The sequence below is a fragment of the Python bivittatus genome, unplaced genomic scaffold (assembly GCF_059951505.1).
Source record: "Python bivittatus isolate LINGU-HERP-01145 unplaced genomic scaffold, Pbiv_v1 ctg000080_np1212, whole genome shotgun sequence".
NCBI classification, from domain to species: Eukaryota; Metazoa; Chordata; class Lepidosauria; order Squamata; family Pythonidae; genus Python; species Python bivittatus.
In genome coordinates, this window is record NW_028277035.1 from 28,779,053 (window position 1) to 28,792,458 (window position 13,406).

Genomic DNA, 13,406 nt, shown 5'->3' on the forward strand with positions numbered 1-13,406 from the left:
CTCAAAGCCAGAGGTGGGGAATCAGTGGTTTTGCCTATGGCACTGAACAAGAACACTCAGCATTACCAATACTGCAAGATGGATTGCTAGCAACATCTGGATAACCAGTCCTGCTCCAGGTCTCCATCCTCCTACTGGAACTCCCCAGTAAATCTTAAAACAAGCACTGTACATTCGGAATCCAGAGGAAGAAAAATAACTTCTTTTGCCTGTTTGCCTTCAATCACCCATGATGGAAAACGTGACCCATAATAAAGATCGAAATTCTTGAGCTCGATGGAAAATGACCATGCAGTGTGTGTACAACCACAGTGAAAAATGTAAATTCCAGGATAAGAATAAAACTTGCAAAACTACCAACATTGTAATGTTTACAATGCTACTACATTTGAAAAACTCTGTACAGTTCTGGCTACTGGACCGCTAAAAAGATATTGCAGGCAGGGCTGGAAATGATACAGAAAGGGACAATGAAAATGATCGAGAACTTCGGGAAACTCCCCTCTGAGGTTTCAAAGTTCGGGGATTTTTTTTTTTTTTTGCTTAAAAAAAGATCAAATTACGTGAGAGATGTAGACAATCCTTTCAAAAGACTAACACATTTTTCCAAGAAAGCGATTTGTTTTTATTTTGAAGGAATATCACATCCCAATGGATCTACCAAAGAGGTCCTTTTTTTTTTTCCTGCTCTTTTTTTGAAAGAGCTACAAGAGATACTATTTTTCTCTTTTTAAACTCTACTGACTCGGGGTTAGTTTGCCAAGCTGTAATGCTAGCAACTTGGTTTTTCAAAGAAGCGCTGCAGGAGACTTCTTGAAGAGATGAAATCCAATAGTCTCTGAGAAAAACTAAGGTGAAGAAAGGCTTTTAGAATAATCATGCTGAAAACCTCTCACACTTGGCAGGGAATAAATCGCACTGAGCTCAGTGGAACATGTCGCTGAGTAAGGCTGCACTGGGAGATTTTCAAAACTCTGCAGATCAAACAAGCAGTTCAGGCATGCTCCGTGTGGGGCTATAGCAGTGTTGTCCAAACTTGGCCACTTTAAGATGAGTGGACTTCAATTCCCAGAATTCCCCAGCCAGCCATGCTGGCTGGGGAATTCTGGGAGTTGAAGTCCACTCATCTTAAAGTGGCCAAGTTTGGACAACACTGGGCTATAGCAACATCTAGGAGATTTCTTTCACATTAGTGCAATCACTGCTGCCACGATAAGATGCAATACATAGTTGCTCTCATTGGGAAAACAGCAAGTTAGAGGAACTGAGTGTAGCAGCTTTAGTACTGGACACTCTACAATGCTTTCAAATATTTATTTGAAATATTTATATCCTCCGTATCTACCAGAAACAAAAGCGCTTATATATTTCAATAGATTTATGTGTCATGTTTGTTAAAGAGCTCCAAAGCAACCAACAAATTATTAAAACAAAAATACAGTTTGATATTATATCAGATTTATTGACCTGTGTAAAATGCATTATACTATGCATCGCAAAAATCATTTAATTATTTTACTTATATAATAAATGTGCAAATCAGAGTCCTGATTTAAAGAAATGTATATAGATGCAATTTAGGTAACTCCCAGAATCTATGGGTAATGTTTCTTAGTAGATTTGACACAACTGTGTAGACAACAGACTTGTTTACAAATGCCATGATACTCATTCAAATAATTAATTCTGTGCTTAGTCAAAGGGCAACAATTAGATCTTTAGGCAAGTTGAAGGACCCAGATCAGTACATTCCCATTAAGAGAACACATTCTGTATTATAAAATACCTTTATTACCTTTATTATCATCTATTTTAGGCAGAGACGGAACAAAAATAAAAAATTCAGAAATACAGATGAGCATTTGTTTCCAGTCTTTTGGCATTAGAGTAAATTCAATTAACAGTAAAAGGAAAAAGAAGAGTTACAAATGCAACCTAATCTTATTGTTCGATAAAAAATAAATATATGTCTAAATAAGGCAAAACATTATTCCCAGATGTAAACAACTGTTATCTAGTGACTATCATTTAAATCTACAGTAAAGAAAATAGTTCTACAAACAAAACTAATTTGCCAGTGTTTTGCATTAGACCACTGTCTATCCATATCTAAGCCAAATGTGTTCATGAAAAAAAAAATCAGCATCCATTTCTTCTCCTTTTATTGCATTCAATAATTTGCATAATAATTATTTTAGGTCTACTTAGCCAGTTGTCCCTGTATCATTTCAAGCTTATTTTTCTCTTGAGAAAACAGGTGTGGAATCTCAAGCTGGGTGATAACATGTGACAATATCCACACTCTATTACATGTTTAATCTTCTGCCACTATGCATGGGGAAAGTGACATCAGTCATTTAACTTGCATCTTCGAGCATCTTTTAAAAATGTGATCTTACAAAAAGGATGGCTATTAATTGTCCTAAAAGTGAACAAAATCCCATACCCAACACTGTTCCATGAAGCAGTTGCTGGCAGAAATCCCATACTGGGACATATAGCATCTACATTCTCAAAAACGAATGTATTTTTAATAAATATATTTACCACCACAGGAAGAGGTATTTAGTTTAGTCCTTTCTGGAAGCAAATTAAAGGAAACGTTGAACTACTTTTCAGTGTATAATGTTGTGAGCAATACAGCTTCATCAGAATGTTGTGGTCTTTAGAATAACTGAATTCTCTTCTGTATTCTTTGTTCTACTTTGATTTTTAAGTGTTTTTCTATTTTTAATTCTGTAAAAAAATGAAAAGGAAAAAAAGGACATTATCATAACATAATCCTCCAGAATGAGGCACATTTCATCTTCACATTTAAGGAAACTGTTGTTCTTTAATACGTAGTAAATATGTCTACATGTCTAGTTTCAAATCAAGCTGTGTGCAAAGGCATAAATGACAAAATGTGCATTATGAAGTCACAGAGGAGTTCTGCCCTATCATATGTATGCTGTAACACTGCATGCAAGTATATAAGGAGCAGAATTGGGCTGCTTATTAATCCCTACTTGCATCACCCCATGGAAGTCTATGACTGTGTGACTTGGGAAAAATACCTACAGTTTATTTAGGCTTATCATGATAGAAATGTAGCATTCTGGAGACTTCTGGAAACAACCCAGATAGTTTGAGCTGATGGTTTAGAGATGATGAGAGAGATGATCTTGACAAAAACCTATTGGCACAAAGGTTTGCCTAAAACAGTTAAACTCAGCAATGGAGTGATCACGGTTTGATCATAATAAAAATATATGGTTGGCTTGTTATTTTACCCAAACTTCAGCTAACCTCGCCTTTTTCCATTTTAAAAGCAGCTGTGAAGAGCATAGACCTAGACTATGCTTTCAATCTGGATCAATCTGGGACAAATAATTACTGAAAAGGTTGTTGGAAAATTGTTGCATAGCTTTAACAGAAGTGTGATTTGGTTTCAAAAAGCTACAAAAGGGACAAACAATTGGAATTTCTCTTGCATATCATAACTCTGCTCCTCAGGAATTTAATAATAGTTTATTAAATGTTAATGTATTTAACTATAATTTATTAAATCTGTAAGCTGCCTGACTCTCAAAGACTGAATTTAGAGTCAAATATTTCTTCCATATTATTCTTCATACCATTCTTTTAATTACCCTAACAATAACTATGGTATGAATATACTATGGTATTCTGTACTTTCTGTAATACTTTGATTTCAAACACTCTTCCAAAATGATCAGCTGCAATATTAGCTGGGATTTCTGCTTATTTTTACTGTGCAACATCCTTACCCTTTAACTCTTAACATCTGTTCAATAGTCTCTGGGAGAGGAGTGCCATAACTTTCCGGAAGAAACAGGGTCAGGATTCCTGAAAGCACTGTCAAGCTTCCCATTAAAATGTAGGGAAGAAATCTATCATAGGCACCTAGCAGAAAGGACAAGTAGGAATGAGTTATTCATGTCAAGTTGCTTAACATTTGCATTTCCTAATTTTGTGACTCCAAGATTTATATAGATATACATTTTTATCTAGTTTTATTTGGACCTGATTTGGAAGCTGATCATAAGTTCCTCAAAATGAACATCAGAAATGGAGATCAGCTTTTCCATGTCTATACATCTTTCCTAGCAGCAACATGTTGTAGGTCTGTATATCAGAAACCAGTTAAGAGTTCACTGAAAGCAGGGCATATGAACTTGCCTTAGCAGAAAACATAATGACTGGCAACTTACCAAGATACACAAAATAAGGTGAGAGGATGCTGCCAATTCTGGAGGCCATTGAACTGGCTCCAACTCCCATGTTTCTCACAACAGTTGGGTAGAGCTCAGCAGTGTACACATAAACCATTGAGAAGGAGGCTGTGATCCCAAATTTTCCAATCATCACGAGGATAATGGACAGAACACTGAGGTCTATAAGCAAGAGCCAAGCAAAGTGCTAGTAAATCAATAAAACAATTGCCTGCCTTCTGTCTCTTGTGTCATTTACAAGTAGTCCTTGCTTACCGATTCCTTGTTCAGTGACTGTTCAAAATTATGATAGTGTTGTCCCTCAGTCACCTGATCACCACAGTCACATGATAACCATTACAGTCAGTACACACTGTCCTGTGCCTGACCTGTTGTTTTCCTCCCCTTCCCCCATTGCAGAGCAGAGAGATTGGAGAGGAACGGATTACAAGAGAGTAAGCAGACACACAATGAGGAATACACCATCTGTTTGCCAAGCATGCTCACGGCTGCCAGTGCCACCACACTGCTTTTGATGTGTATTCCCCATTGTATGCCTGCTTACTCTCTTGTAATTCCTTCCTCTCCAATGAATGTAAATACAAACATTAATTCCCTTATTGCTAATTATCCCAGTGCCTAGGTGAGCATTCCAAAGGGTGGGGGAGTGGTCAGGAGGCAAACAAAAGCCAAAGGTGTGAAACTGATTAGTTTTGAGCCTGCTACTCCAGTTCTGTGATGGTGGGGGGGGGGGCACATTCCAAAGGGCAAGGGAATGCACAGTCACAGTCACGTGATTTCCCACTTAACGACCACTTCCCTTAGTGACAGAGTTGCCGGTCCTAACTGTGGACACTAAACGAAGACTACCTGTATTTTATTCTAACCGTTAGTATATTAACTCTTTTGTTCTGTTTCAGGCAAGAGCTCACTTCACCAGATCCATCTGCTGAAGTAAGATCTTTTTTGTGATTTTTTTCCAGTGATGAAGCCACAGATCAAATGAAAAAGTAACATATTAGTGTTCAGTTGCTGGTGTGCTAAAGAACATATATATGCAAAAATCAGAGTTATAGCACATCTTTTTTGATTTTATTTCACTATTCAAACAAAATAGTGGGGTGCCGCAGGGTTCGGTTCTCTCTCCGTTCCTTTTCAACATCTACATGAAACCGCTGGGTGAGATCATCCACCATCACGGGATGAAGTATCATCAATATGTTGATGCTACTCAATTATACATCTCCATTGCAGGTGAGGTAAGTGATGCCGTGACTGCCCTTTTGTGGTGCCTGGAGGCTGTAAGGGTCTGGATGGGGATCAACAGCTGAATCCTGGTAAGATGGAGTGGCTGTGGGTTAATGGCTCCTTTGTATCTGGGACTTTGTCATCTTTGGTGCTTTGTCATCTTTGGTAGCACTGCCCCAAACAGACCCAGTGTGTAATCTGGGGGTCCTCCTAGACTCACAGCTCCTGCTTGAAGAGCAGGTGGCAGCCATGGCAAGGAGGGCCTTTGCACAACTTTGGGTTGTGCATAAGTTACGCCCTTTCCTGGATCAGGATGCCCTTCGAATGATCACTCATGCCCTTGTTATCTCCATATAGACTACTACAATGCGCTCCACATGATGCTACCCTTGAAGAGTATCCGGAAGCTACAGCTGGTCCAGAATGCAGCTGTGCAGGCTATTTTTGGAGCCCCAAGAAGGGCCCATGTAACACTGTTGCTCTGTGAGCTGCACTGCGTACCAGTCTGCTTCTGGGTCCAATTCAAGGTGTTGGTTACCACCTTTAAAGCCCTATATGGCATGGGATCAGGTTACCTAAGGGACCGCCTCCTCCCCATGACTTCAACCTGTCCCACCCGATCACACAGAGAGGGTGTGCTTCGGACCCCCTCGGTAAAAAAGCTCCGATTAGTGGGGTCCAGAAGACGGGCCTTCTCGGCTGTGGCCCCCGCCCTTTGGAATATCCTGCCCCTGGAGTTGAGATTGGCCCCCTCACTCCTGGCCTTCCGGAGGGATTTGAAGACCTGGCTCTGTCACTTGGCCTGGGGGGAGGAGGGGAGACATCGAGGGTGGGGATGGCTAGTCCCTTAGATGCCTTTTGTCTCCAGCCTGGGAAACCATCAGCCTCTTGGACTCTTCTTGGTAATGTTTTGTACAGTTTTTATGTCTTTTGTAATTTTATATGTATTTATTATTTTAATGGATTGTGAGAGCTGCCCAGAGTCCCCCATTAGGGGGAGATGGGCAGAGATAAATTTAATAAATAAAGTAAATAAAATGAACACAAAATGGAATAGGTCTACAACATCTGTCTGTGTATCATAGCATTATTATGGAATACTGTTTTTTTTTTTAACCTTAACTGGCTATCCCCATGGATTATATTTATAAAATGTCAAGTAAAGCAGTCTTACGTGCAGGCACCAACTGAATGAAAAGAAGAACACAGCCTCCTAAGAACAAGACTCCTGCCATTGAATAACGCCGGGGCAGATTCTGAAGGAGCAGCCAAGAGACAGTATAAGCTGGGATTTCAATTACTGCTGAAAGGAAGCAATTGAGGTAGATGTCTCCATGCAAGTTAGGGGTGTCCAGAGAGAGGCCGAAGTAGCCTATGGAAATCACCATCCTGAAAGACAGATAATAATAATAAACATCTAGGGGCAACAACACTATTCTGCACGGGACTAAAGTTGTGCCATATAGGTAGACCTTGCTTAATGACTGCCCTGTTTAGCAACCGTTTGAAGTTATGACAGCACTGAAAAAAATAACTTTTCGACCAGTCCTCACATTTACAACCATCATAGCATCCCAGTAGTCATGTGATCGACATTCAGGTGCTTTGCAACCAGCGGGCATTTATGACTATCACAGCAACCTGCAGTCACATGATCACCATTTGTGCGCTTTACAGCTGGCTTCCGCCAAGCAGGGTCAGTGGAGAAGCTGGCAGTAAAATCGCAAGTTGCAGTCATGTGGTTTCACTTAACAACCACAGGTGATTTGTTTAACGACCACAGAAGTGAGGTCATAAGTGTGTTGTGGTCATGTGATGTTTTGCTTAACGATTGCATCACTTAGCAACAGAGTTGCCAGTCCCAACTGTAGTTGTTAAGTGAGGACTACCTGTATTTCTACTACAGTGTTAGAATGACAGTATTTTTATATTACACATTACAGACAATCCCCAGTTTAAGAATGAGTTCTGTTCCCAAGGTCTGTCCTTAAGTTGAATTTGTATATAAGCTGGAGCAGTATTATTGTACTGTATAATAGTACTGTTGTACAATAACAATTGTATAATAATACTGTTATTATTATATGTATATAATAAGTATGAGTATAAGTAGCATTGTGTAATCAACTCGAACCATTGTGTATTTAACTTAAATTCTGCTACAATAGTCTCCATTCTTAACTATGGATTGTCCTTAAACCAGGCATTCTTAACCTGGGGACTATCTGTATCAGGCAATTTCCCATTTATGCACTTGTATTCTTTACTTTAGACTATTTGTTTGTTGATACTGTTTTTCTACAGTTGGCAAAACAATTGGCAGTAAATTTCAGAGAGTAAATATTATTAAAATTTCTTTACAGTGCTGTGTTCCATTCACAAAGAATGGGTAAGTGCCTTTCTCCCTCTGTCATATACAGAAATCCAAGATGAGTGCACAAGAGTACTGGACATGTATAATTTTTTTCTAAGGAGAAAAGATGACATCAATTGGAGCATGTATGTGTGTGTTTACTAAATTAAATCCATCTTTATTACAGACATAAACCAGCATACATAAATAAATATAAATAAATACACACACACACATTCATACTCTACAAGGAATCCTCACTCCAAATGTCACCTGAAGTATAAATTGGAACATTATGGGCATTACATGAACAACAGAGAAAGGTGGTTTCTAGAGGCCACCCACATGTTTACAACTCACATGCTGAAGCAGTGCAACTTTAAAAAGTGGCAGAATGAGTGTTTTAGTGTTCTTTCAAGCCTTTCAGTATATCCATAATTAGCTAGTCAAGACAAACTGACGTAACAGCTTTGTATGTGGAGAATTTAAAGTTGCTACTGGAACCAGTTCAAGAAGCAAATCATCTGAGACTGACATACTCAAAAGTCAGAAAGGGTTAAGTAGTACAACACTACACACACCACACAGAGAGATATGACATCTCCAGAGTGGGTGATATCTTGAAAACTAATTTTCAAAGACAATGGTACTTGGGCTAATAAATGCTTAAAATTTAGACTGAGATACAGATTTCCATGAGCAATTCTAACGTGCCCTATGCATTCATTTATCTGCAAGTAAATGAAGTCATTTTATAACACTGACTTCTTGAAATCTGGTTTCTGGGCTTTGGAAATGTGGGCATTTTCTAGGAATCAATTTATCATTTGCTTACCATAGAATCACACACATGATAGTGACTGTTCGTATATTTTTGGTTCTCACTAGGTCCAAAATGCTGCATGACTGCTGAACTTGGGAATTCAAATCTTGCAGCTATATAAAATAATACATGCATATGAGAATCAAACAACACCCGCACACCTGTTGTCTTACAAGCAGATAACCTGCAAACACTGTCTATTTGAAGAATACTATATTTTAAGTAAACTGGTAAACAAATCCAGACTGGTACAAAATTACAGCAAACAGCATAGAATAATTTTCATATAATATGAAGAACAGAAGTAACTGAGTATGTTACAATCATATCCTAGAATCGTGTTACAGAATCGATAACCAGCAGTTTCATGAAAAGGGACTGGAAGACTTTATCACATAGAACAGAGTATTTTAATTCATGTTATTTTATCCAAGCACAGGAACCTAGGAATAAATTCTTCACAGATTCAAGATACATGCTTACCTCAGCAAGATCAAATATTACTTCGGGGGCTACAACATGGTTCTTTTCTGCAGCTTTACGAATGATATCTTCTGCTTCTTGAATCCTTCCTTGAGAGAGTAACCAGCGAGGAGATTCTGGAATGAACCTGCAGTATTTTAATACAACATCAACAGAACAACTAGAATTGCAAATCCTCCATGTTATCCATATCACCAGATATTTTGCCTTCTTCCCATATTATCAAGCAAATACTGCTCCAGAAAAAGAGGTGTCTATTAAGAAAGCCTTTAGTCAGCTATGAATGCATGGGTTAAACATGTATTAAAGATTTTCATAAATTAAAATCAAAGTGACATGAAACTACACCAATAAAGGATACTATCCTAATTGCTCATCCATACATCTTCCTTATCCCAGCTCTGAGATGGCCTAAAATTTGTTAAGGGTATACCCTCACGTCAGAGCCTCCATCTTGGGGCTGGTCTGCTGCTGAGGGAGGCTAAGGCTGGATCAAGGTGATCTGACAGGAAATTAATATTTTCATCAGCAACTGTAGTAAGTCCTCTTGTGTGTGAAGGTTTTATGTCACACAGAGGAGGGCCCTGAGAGAAATCAGTGACCTACATGGCTCCAACTGGCTCACGGCAGGACTGCCTCTCCTCTCCAGCCACAGGGCTCGTGCCTCTGCGACCAGTTTTGCTTTGACTGCCAGAGAAAACAGTGGCTTACTGGGCGTCCATGTTTATTTGTTTTAGTCAGTTTTTCCATGTTGTTGATGTTCCCTTTCTGTTCCAAAAAATACTGAAAGGACTGGCTGTCCTTAATGGAGAATGGGGAAGAGAAGGACAGCCAGGAGGCCTCTTCTACTGGGTCTTCTCTTTCCTTGTAAAACATAAGTTGATTCTTTTGCTGATTTGCTACTTATGCTTGAAAAATGCAGAGATGGAGGTTCTTCTTCCCCAGACAAGTTTATGGGTGATATAACAGACAAAGGCATAAGGTCACTTGTTATTTTATCACGTCTGAAAATGTGATTTTTATGGTTTACATCAGGCTTCAAACTTTCAACAAATGAAAAGGCCCTACCAGACAGAGTGGCCAAGAACAGCAACAAAAATAAAGAAACCTGGGTGCAAGTAACACTGTATTACTTGTTCCTAATTTTAAAGATGATGTGATGGAAATGTAATATTTGTAAGTTTGGAAGAAATGGGTTCTCCAAGGAAAGACTAACAATAACAGATATCTTAACATTTGTATGTGTGTGGGGGGGAGAACGGGATTCTAGAAGGATCTGATAGCTTACTGTATCTTATCCAATTTTTAAAAGAGTACAGTGGCACCATCTTGTGGTGTGCTATTTCATTTGCTTTTAACAAAATGTTGATAAAGGTTGTTTAATGACAGAATTGTTACACAACAGCTTTTATTCTATTTTTCCATAATGTAGTGGTGAATTAACTTTAAACTCAGAAGGATGATTTAAGATCCTACTGAATAAACGTTATTACAATGTATCTTCCTATATCAGATCTACTGCCTAATAGTAATCAAACCAGGATATAAAATCACAGAACTGCAAGAGATCTCAAAAGATCTGTGTTCACAGAACATGCTTAGCCTAATCAGCTGCAACCTAGGATGCATTTACAATATAGATTAGTTTTTTGTGACTCAGAGTGTTTGGGATAATGGGCCCATTTGGTTACTTTCTGATTTGGTATGCTACATAGAAAGTGAGGAATTTTGTAACACAGCCATAATAAACAAACACAGCAATGCAAACTGTTGCATATTTCTTCTGTATTATCGCTCTCTACATCTGTATCTAAATTTCAATACAGGGAAAATACAGTGCATACAATAATTGAATGCCATTGTGGAAAATCAAACAAAGATCAAAACTGTTTCATAACAGTTATTTATAAAGCAGGGTAACAAATGCCTTTCTAACGGGATGGGAGGAAAGAATCTTATCAGTGAATTCAGATAATATGTTTTTAGTATGAATTAACCTACTTGGTAGGAGATTCAGGGGACGTAAAGAAAACAAGCAAAAGGAAACAAGGATTCTACACAGATTCTGAGGAAAATAGCCTACGTATATTGCAGAGCCTAGGTTCGCACACTGTGCTAAATTGTGGTTTGCTTAACCATAGTTGTTGAAGAAACCAAAATTGGCTAGCTTACTGAAACACACTAAAACACAAATTAAATTGTAAATTAGCAAGATGTATGAGCTAGATCATAAAGTAGCCCCTAAATTATTGAAATATTTTAGAGTATCTCCCTCCCTCATTCCTTTTAGATTAAGTCTTACTTTCTACAGGCTTTTCGAAGCACATAAAAAACCTAGCTGTAGGAAGGTGCTACTGACTTCTAACGGCTTTTAGCAGACCTTGTTTAAAAAAAACCCAAAACCCTTCGATTTCTTAGAACAGCTACAGAGGTTAAACAGGATGAGAAACGGGGTAAAAGATCACGGTTGTGACCGTAAGTGTTTATCTGGGAGTTTTGAAACAGATCCTATGATTATTGATTTTTTTTTATGTCACCAACCTGTAGATGATAGAAGTATATGAATCCCAAGGTTATTATTAGATCAAGAAATTAAAAGCAGAATACTGTTTTATTATTAGATGGATTGTAAAAAACAACTGTATATCCGTAAATACAGTATTAGGACAGGACAGTATACTTCTAAAATATGCAGTGAATAAGGACTGAATACCCTGGAGCATGACTTGTTTAAAATGCTACTAAGTCCTTTCTAATAATGTAAGCACAAAAATGGCCAAATCTGGATGAAGACCAGACTATACTAGCCCAAATTTGACAGGAATGCACATTTCCCAACTCATTCTGTCTTGCTAGTCGTTTTCTTCTTCTGAAACTTTAGTGGAATGTGTTGGAAATTTAATGCAGTCACGCTCTTCCTTGCATAATTGCATTTGTTTGTACTGAATTCAAATCCTAAATATTTCATAACAATGTAATCCTAAGAGAACTGTTACTTATTTTTGTTTCCTTGGAAATCCAGTCCAATTTAGTCATGTTTTGAGAACAGAGATACTTGTTAGCAAATAAGTAGTAAAATAATTGGTTACTAATGCTATTCCTTACAAATAAATCAAAAAGGATCATAAAATGGTACCATTTTACCCTAACTGTTTGGGGTACGTCAATTAACACTTCTACACTAAAGGTATTAGTTGCTATTAATTTGGGAAGGGTGGGACTCACCACCAGAGTGGAAAATATAGCAGCCCAGGAATAGTAAGAGCCATTAGCAGCAACCGCCATTCTCGAATGAAATAAGCACCCACTGGCAGCAGCATGTAGCCAAATGCATAAAATATGCAGACACCTAACGTGCCGTATATAATGCGGATGGATTTGCCAAGAATTTCTGCACCTGTTCAAAACAAAGGAAAATGAATTAGCATGTTAACTGAAATATATGAACTAATTATTTTATCCAGGGGAAAAAAACCCTGATAAAAAACACATTGAACTGTTGCTTCTTCCAAGAATTTATATACTTCAACCATTCTGTATTTGAAAGAACGCAGAATCAGATCTGAACTGGGAAAAGGTACTTTGGAGCCAGCCTGGACCCTGTTGTTGTACCTGTCAGCCGCTCTTTCAAGGTGCAAGGTTTTGGTAGTTTACAGGATAGGTCCACAGAAAGATATGTATTTTGAGTTCAGGAGATGCTATGTAATGACAGTAGGGTTTGACCATGCATCACCATCATGCTTGCCACCTCCTTAACTTAAATACATATTTTCCAGAATCTGCACAGCTACTGTGCAACCCAAGAAAATACTTGGTCCTTTAAGGAGTTGCTGACAGGTACAGGGATGGTACGGCCGCTGAATCTGAAACACCTTCTCCCACAGATACATGCACTCACCCACTTATACAGGGACAAACAAAGAGAGGGATAAGAGAGACATACAGAGAAACTAACCCACCTCACAGAAAGGATTCACAGACATGGGAGGGGAGGAAGAAAAGGGACAGAGGTGCATACATACACATGTAGACACACATTCACAGGGAGGAGACAGAGGAGAAGAGGACGAATCACAGAGATTAAAAAATATTTTCCAGTAGGAGAGGAATTCCTCCTTTCCTGCAAGACTAGTGAGCAAATTGTTTAAAACATTTAATAATACTTAAATAAGGAGAAATAATTTTCCACTGCTGAACAATTATTGGAGAGGGGGGAAAAGCTCAGGCACTGGCGACTGCACTGCAATCGTCAGGGCCATTTGTGAGGAATGGGATTGCTCCCTCC

General features: G+C 38.5%; 1 protein-coding gene across 1 annotated transcript in view; it reads right to left on the reverse strand.

Moving 5' to 3' along the window:
• Positions 1 to 1,429: 1,429 nt before the first annotated feature.
• LOC103053710 (organic cation/carnitine transporter 2) overlaps positions 1,430 to 13,406 on the reverse strand; it is a 36,634-nt gene continuing 24,657 nt past the window's right edge. Inside the window, exons 4-10 of the mRNA XM_088133732.1 lie at positions 12,347 to 12,518; positions 9,122 to 9,248; positions 8,651 to 8,751; positions 6,637 to 6,851; positions 4,215 to 4,397; positions 3,771 to 3,906; positions 1,430 to 2,736 (exon numbers count right to left, since the gene is read on the reverse strand). Coding sequence (XP_087989858.1) covers positions 2,649 to 2,736; positions 3,771 to 3,906; positions 4,215 to 4,397; positions 6,637 to 6,851; positions 8,651 to 8,751; positions 9,122 to 9,248; positions 12,347 to 12,518 — 1,022 coding nt within the window. The 3' untranslated portion in view covers positions 1,430 to 2,648. The remainder of the gene's footprint in view (positions 2,737 to 3,770; positions 3,907 to 4,214; positions 4,398 to 6,636; positions 6,852 to 8,650; positions 8,752 to 9,121; positions 9,249 to 12,346; positions 12,519 to 13,406) is intronic.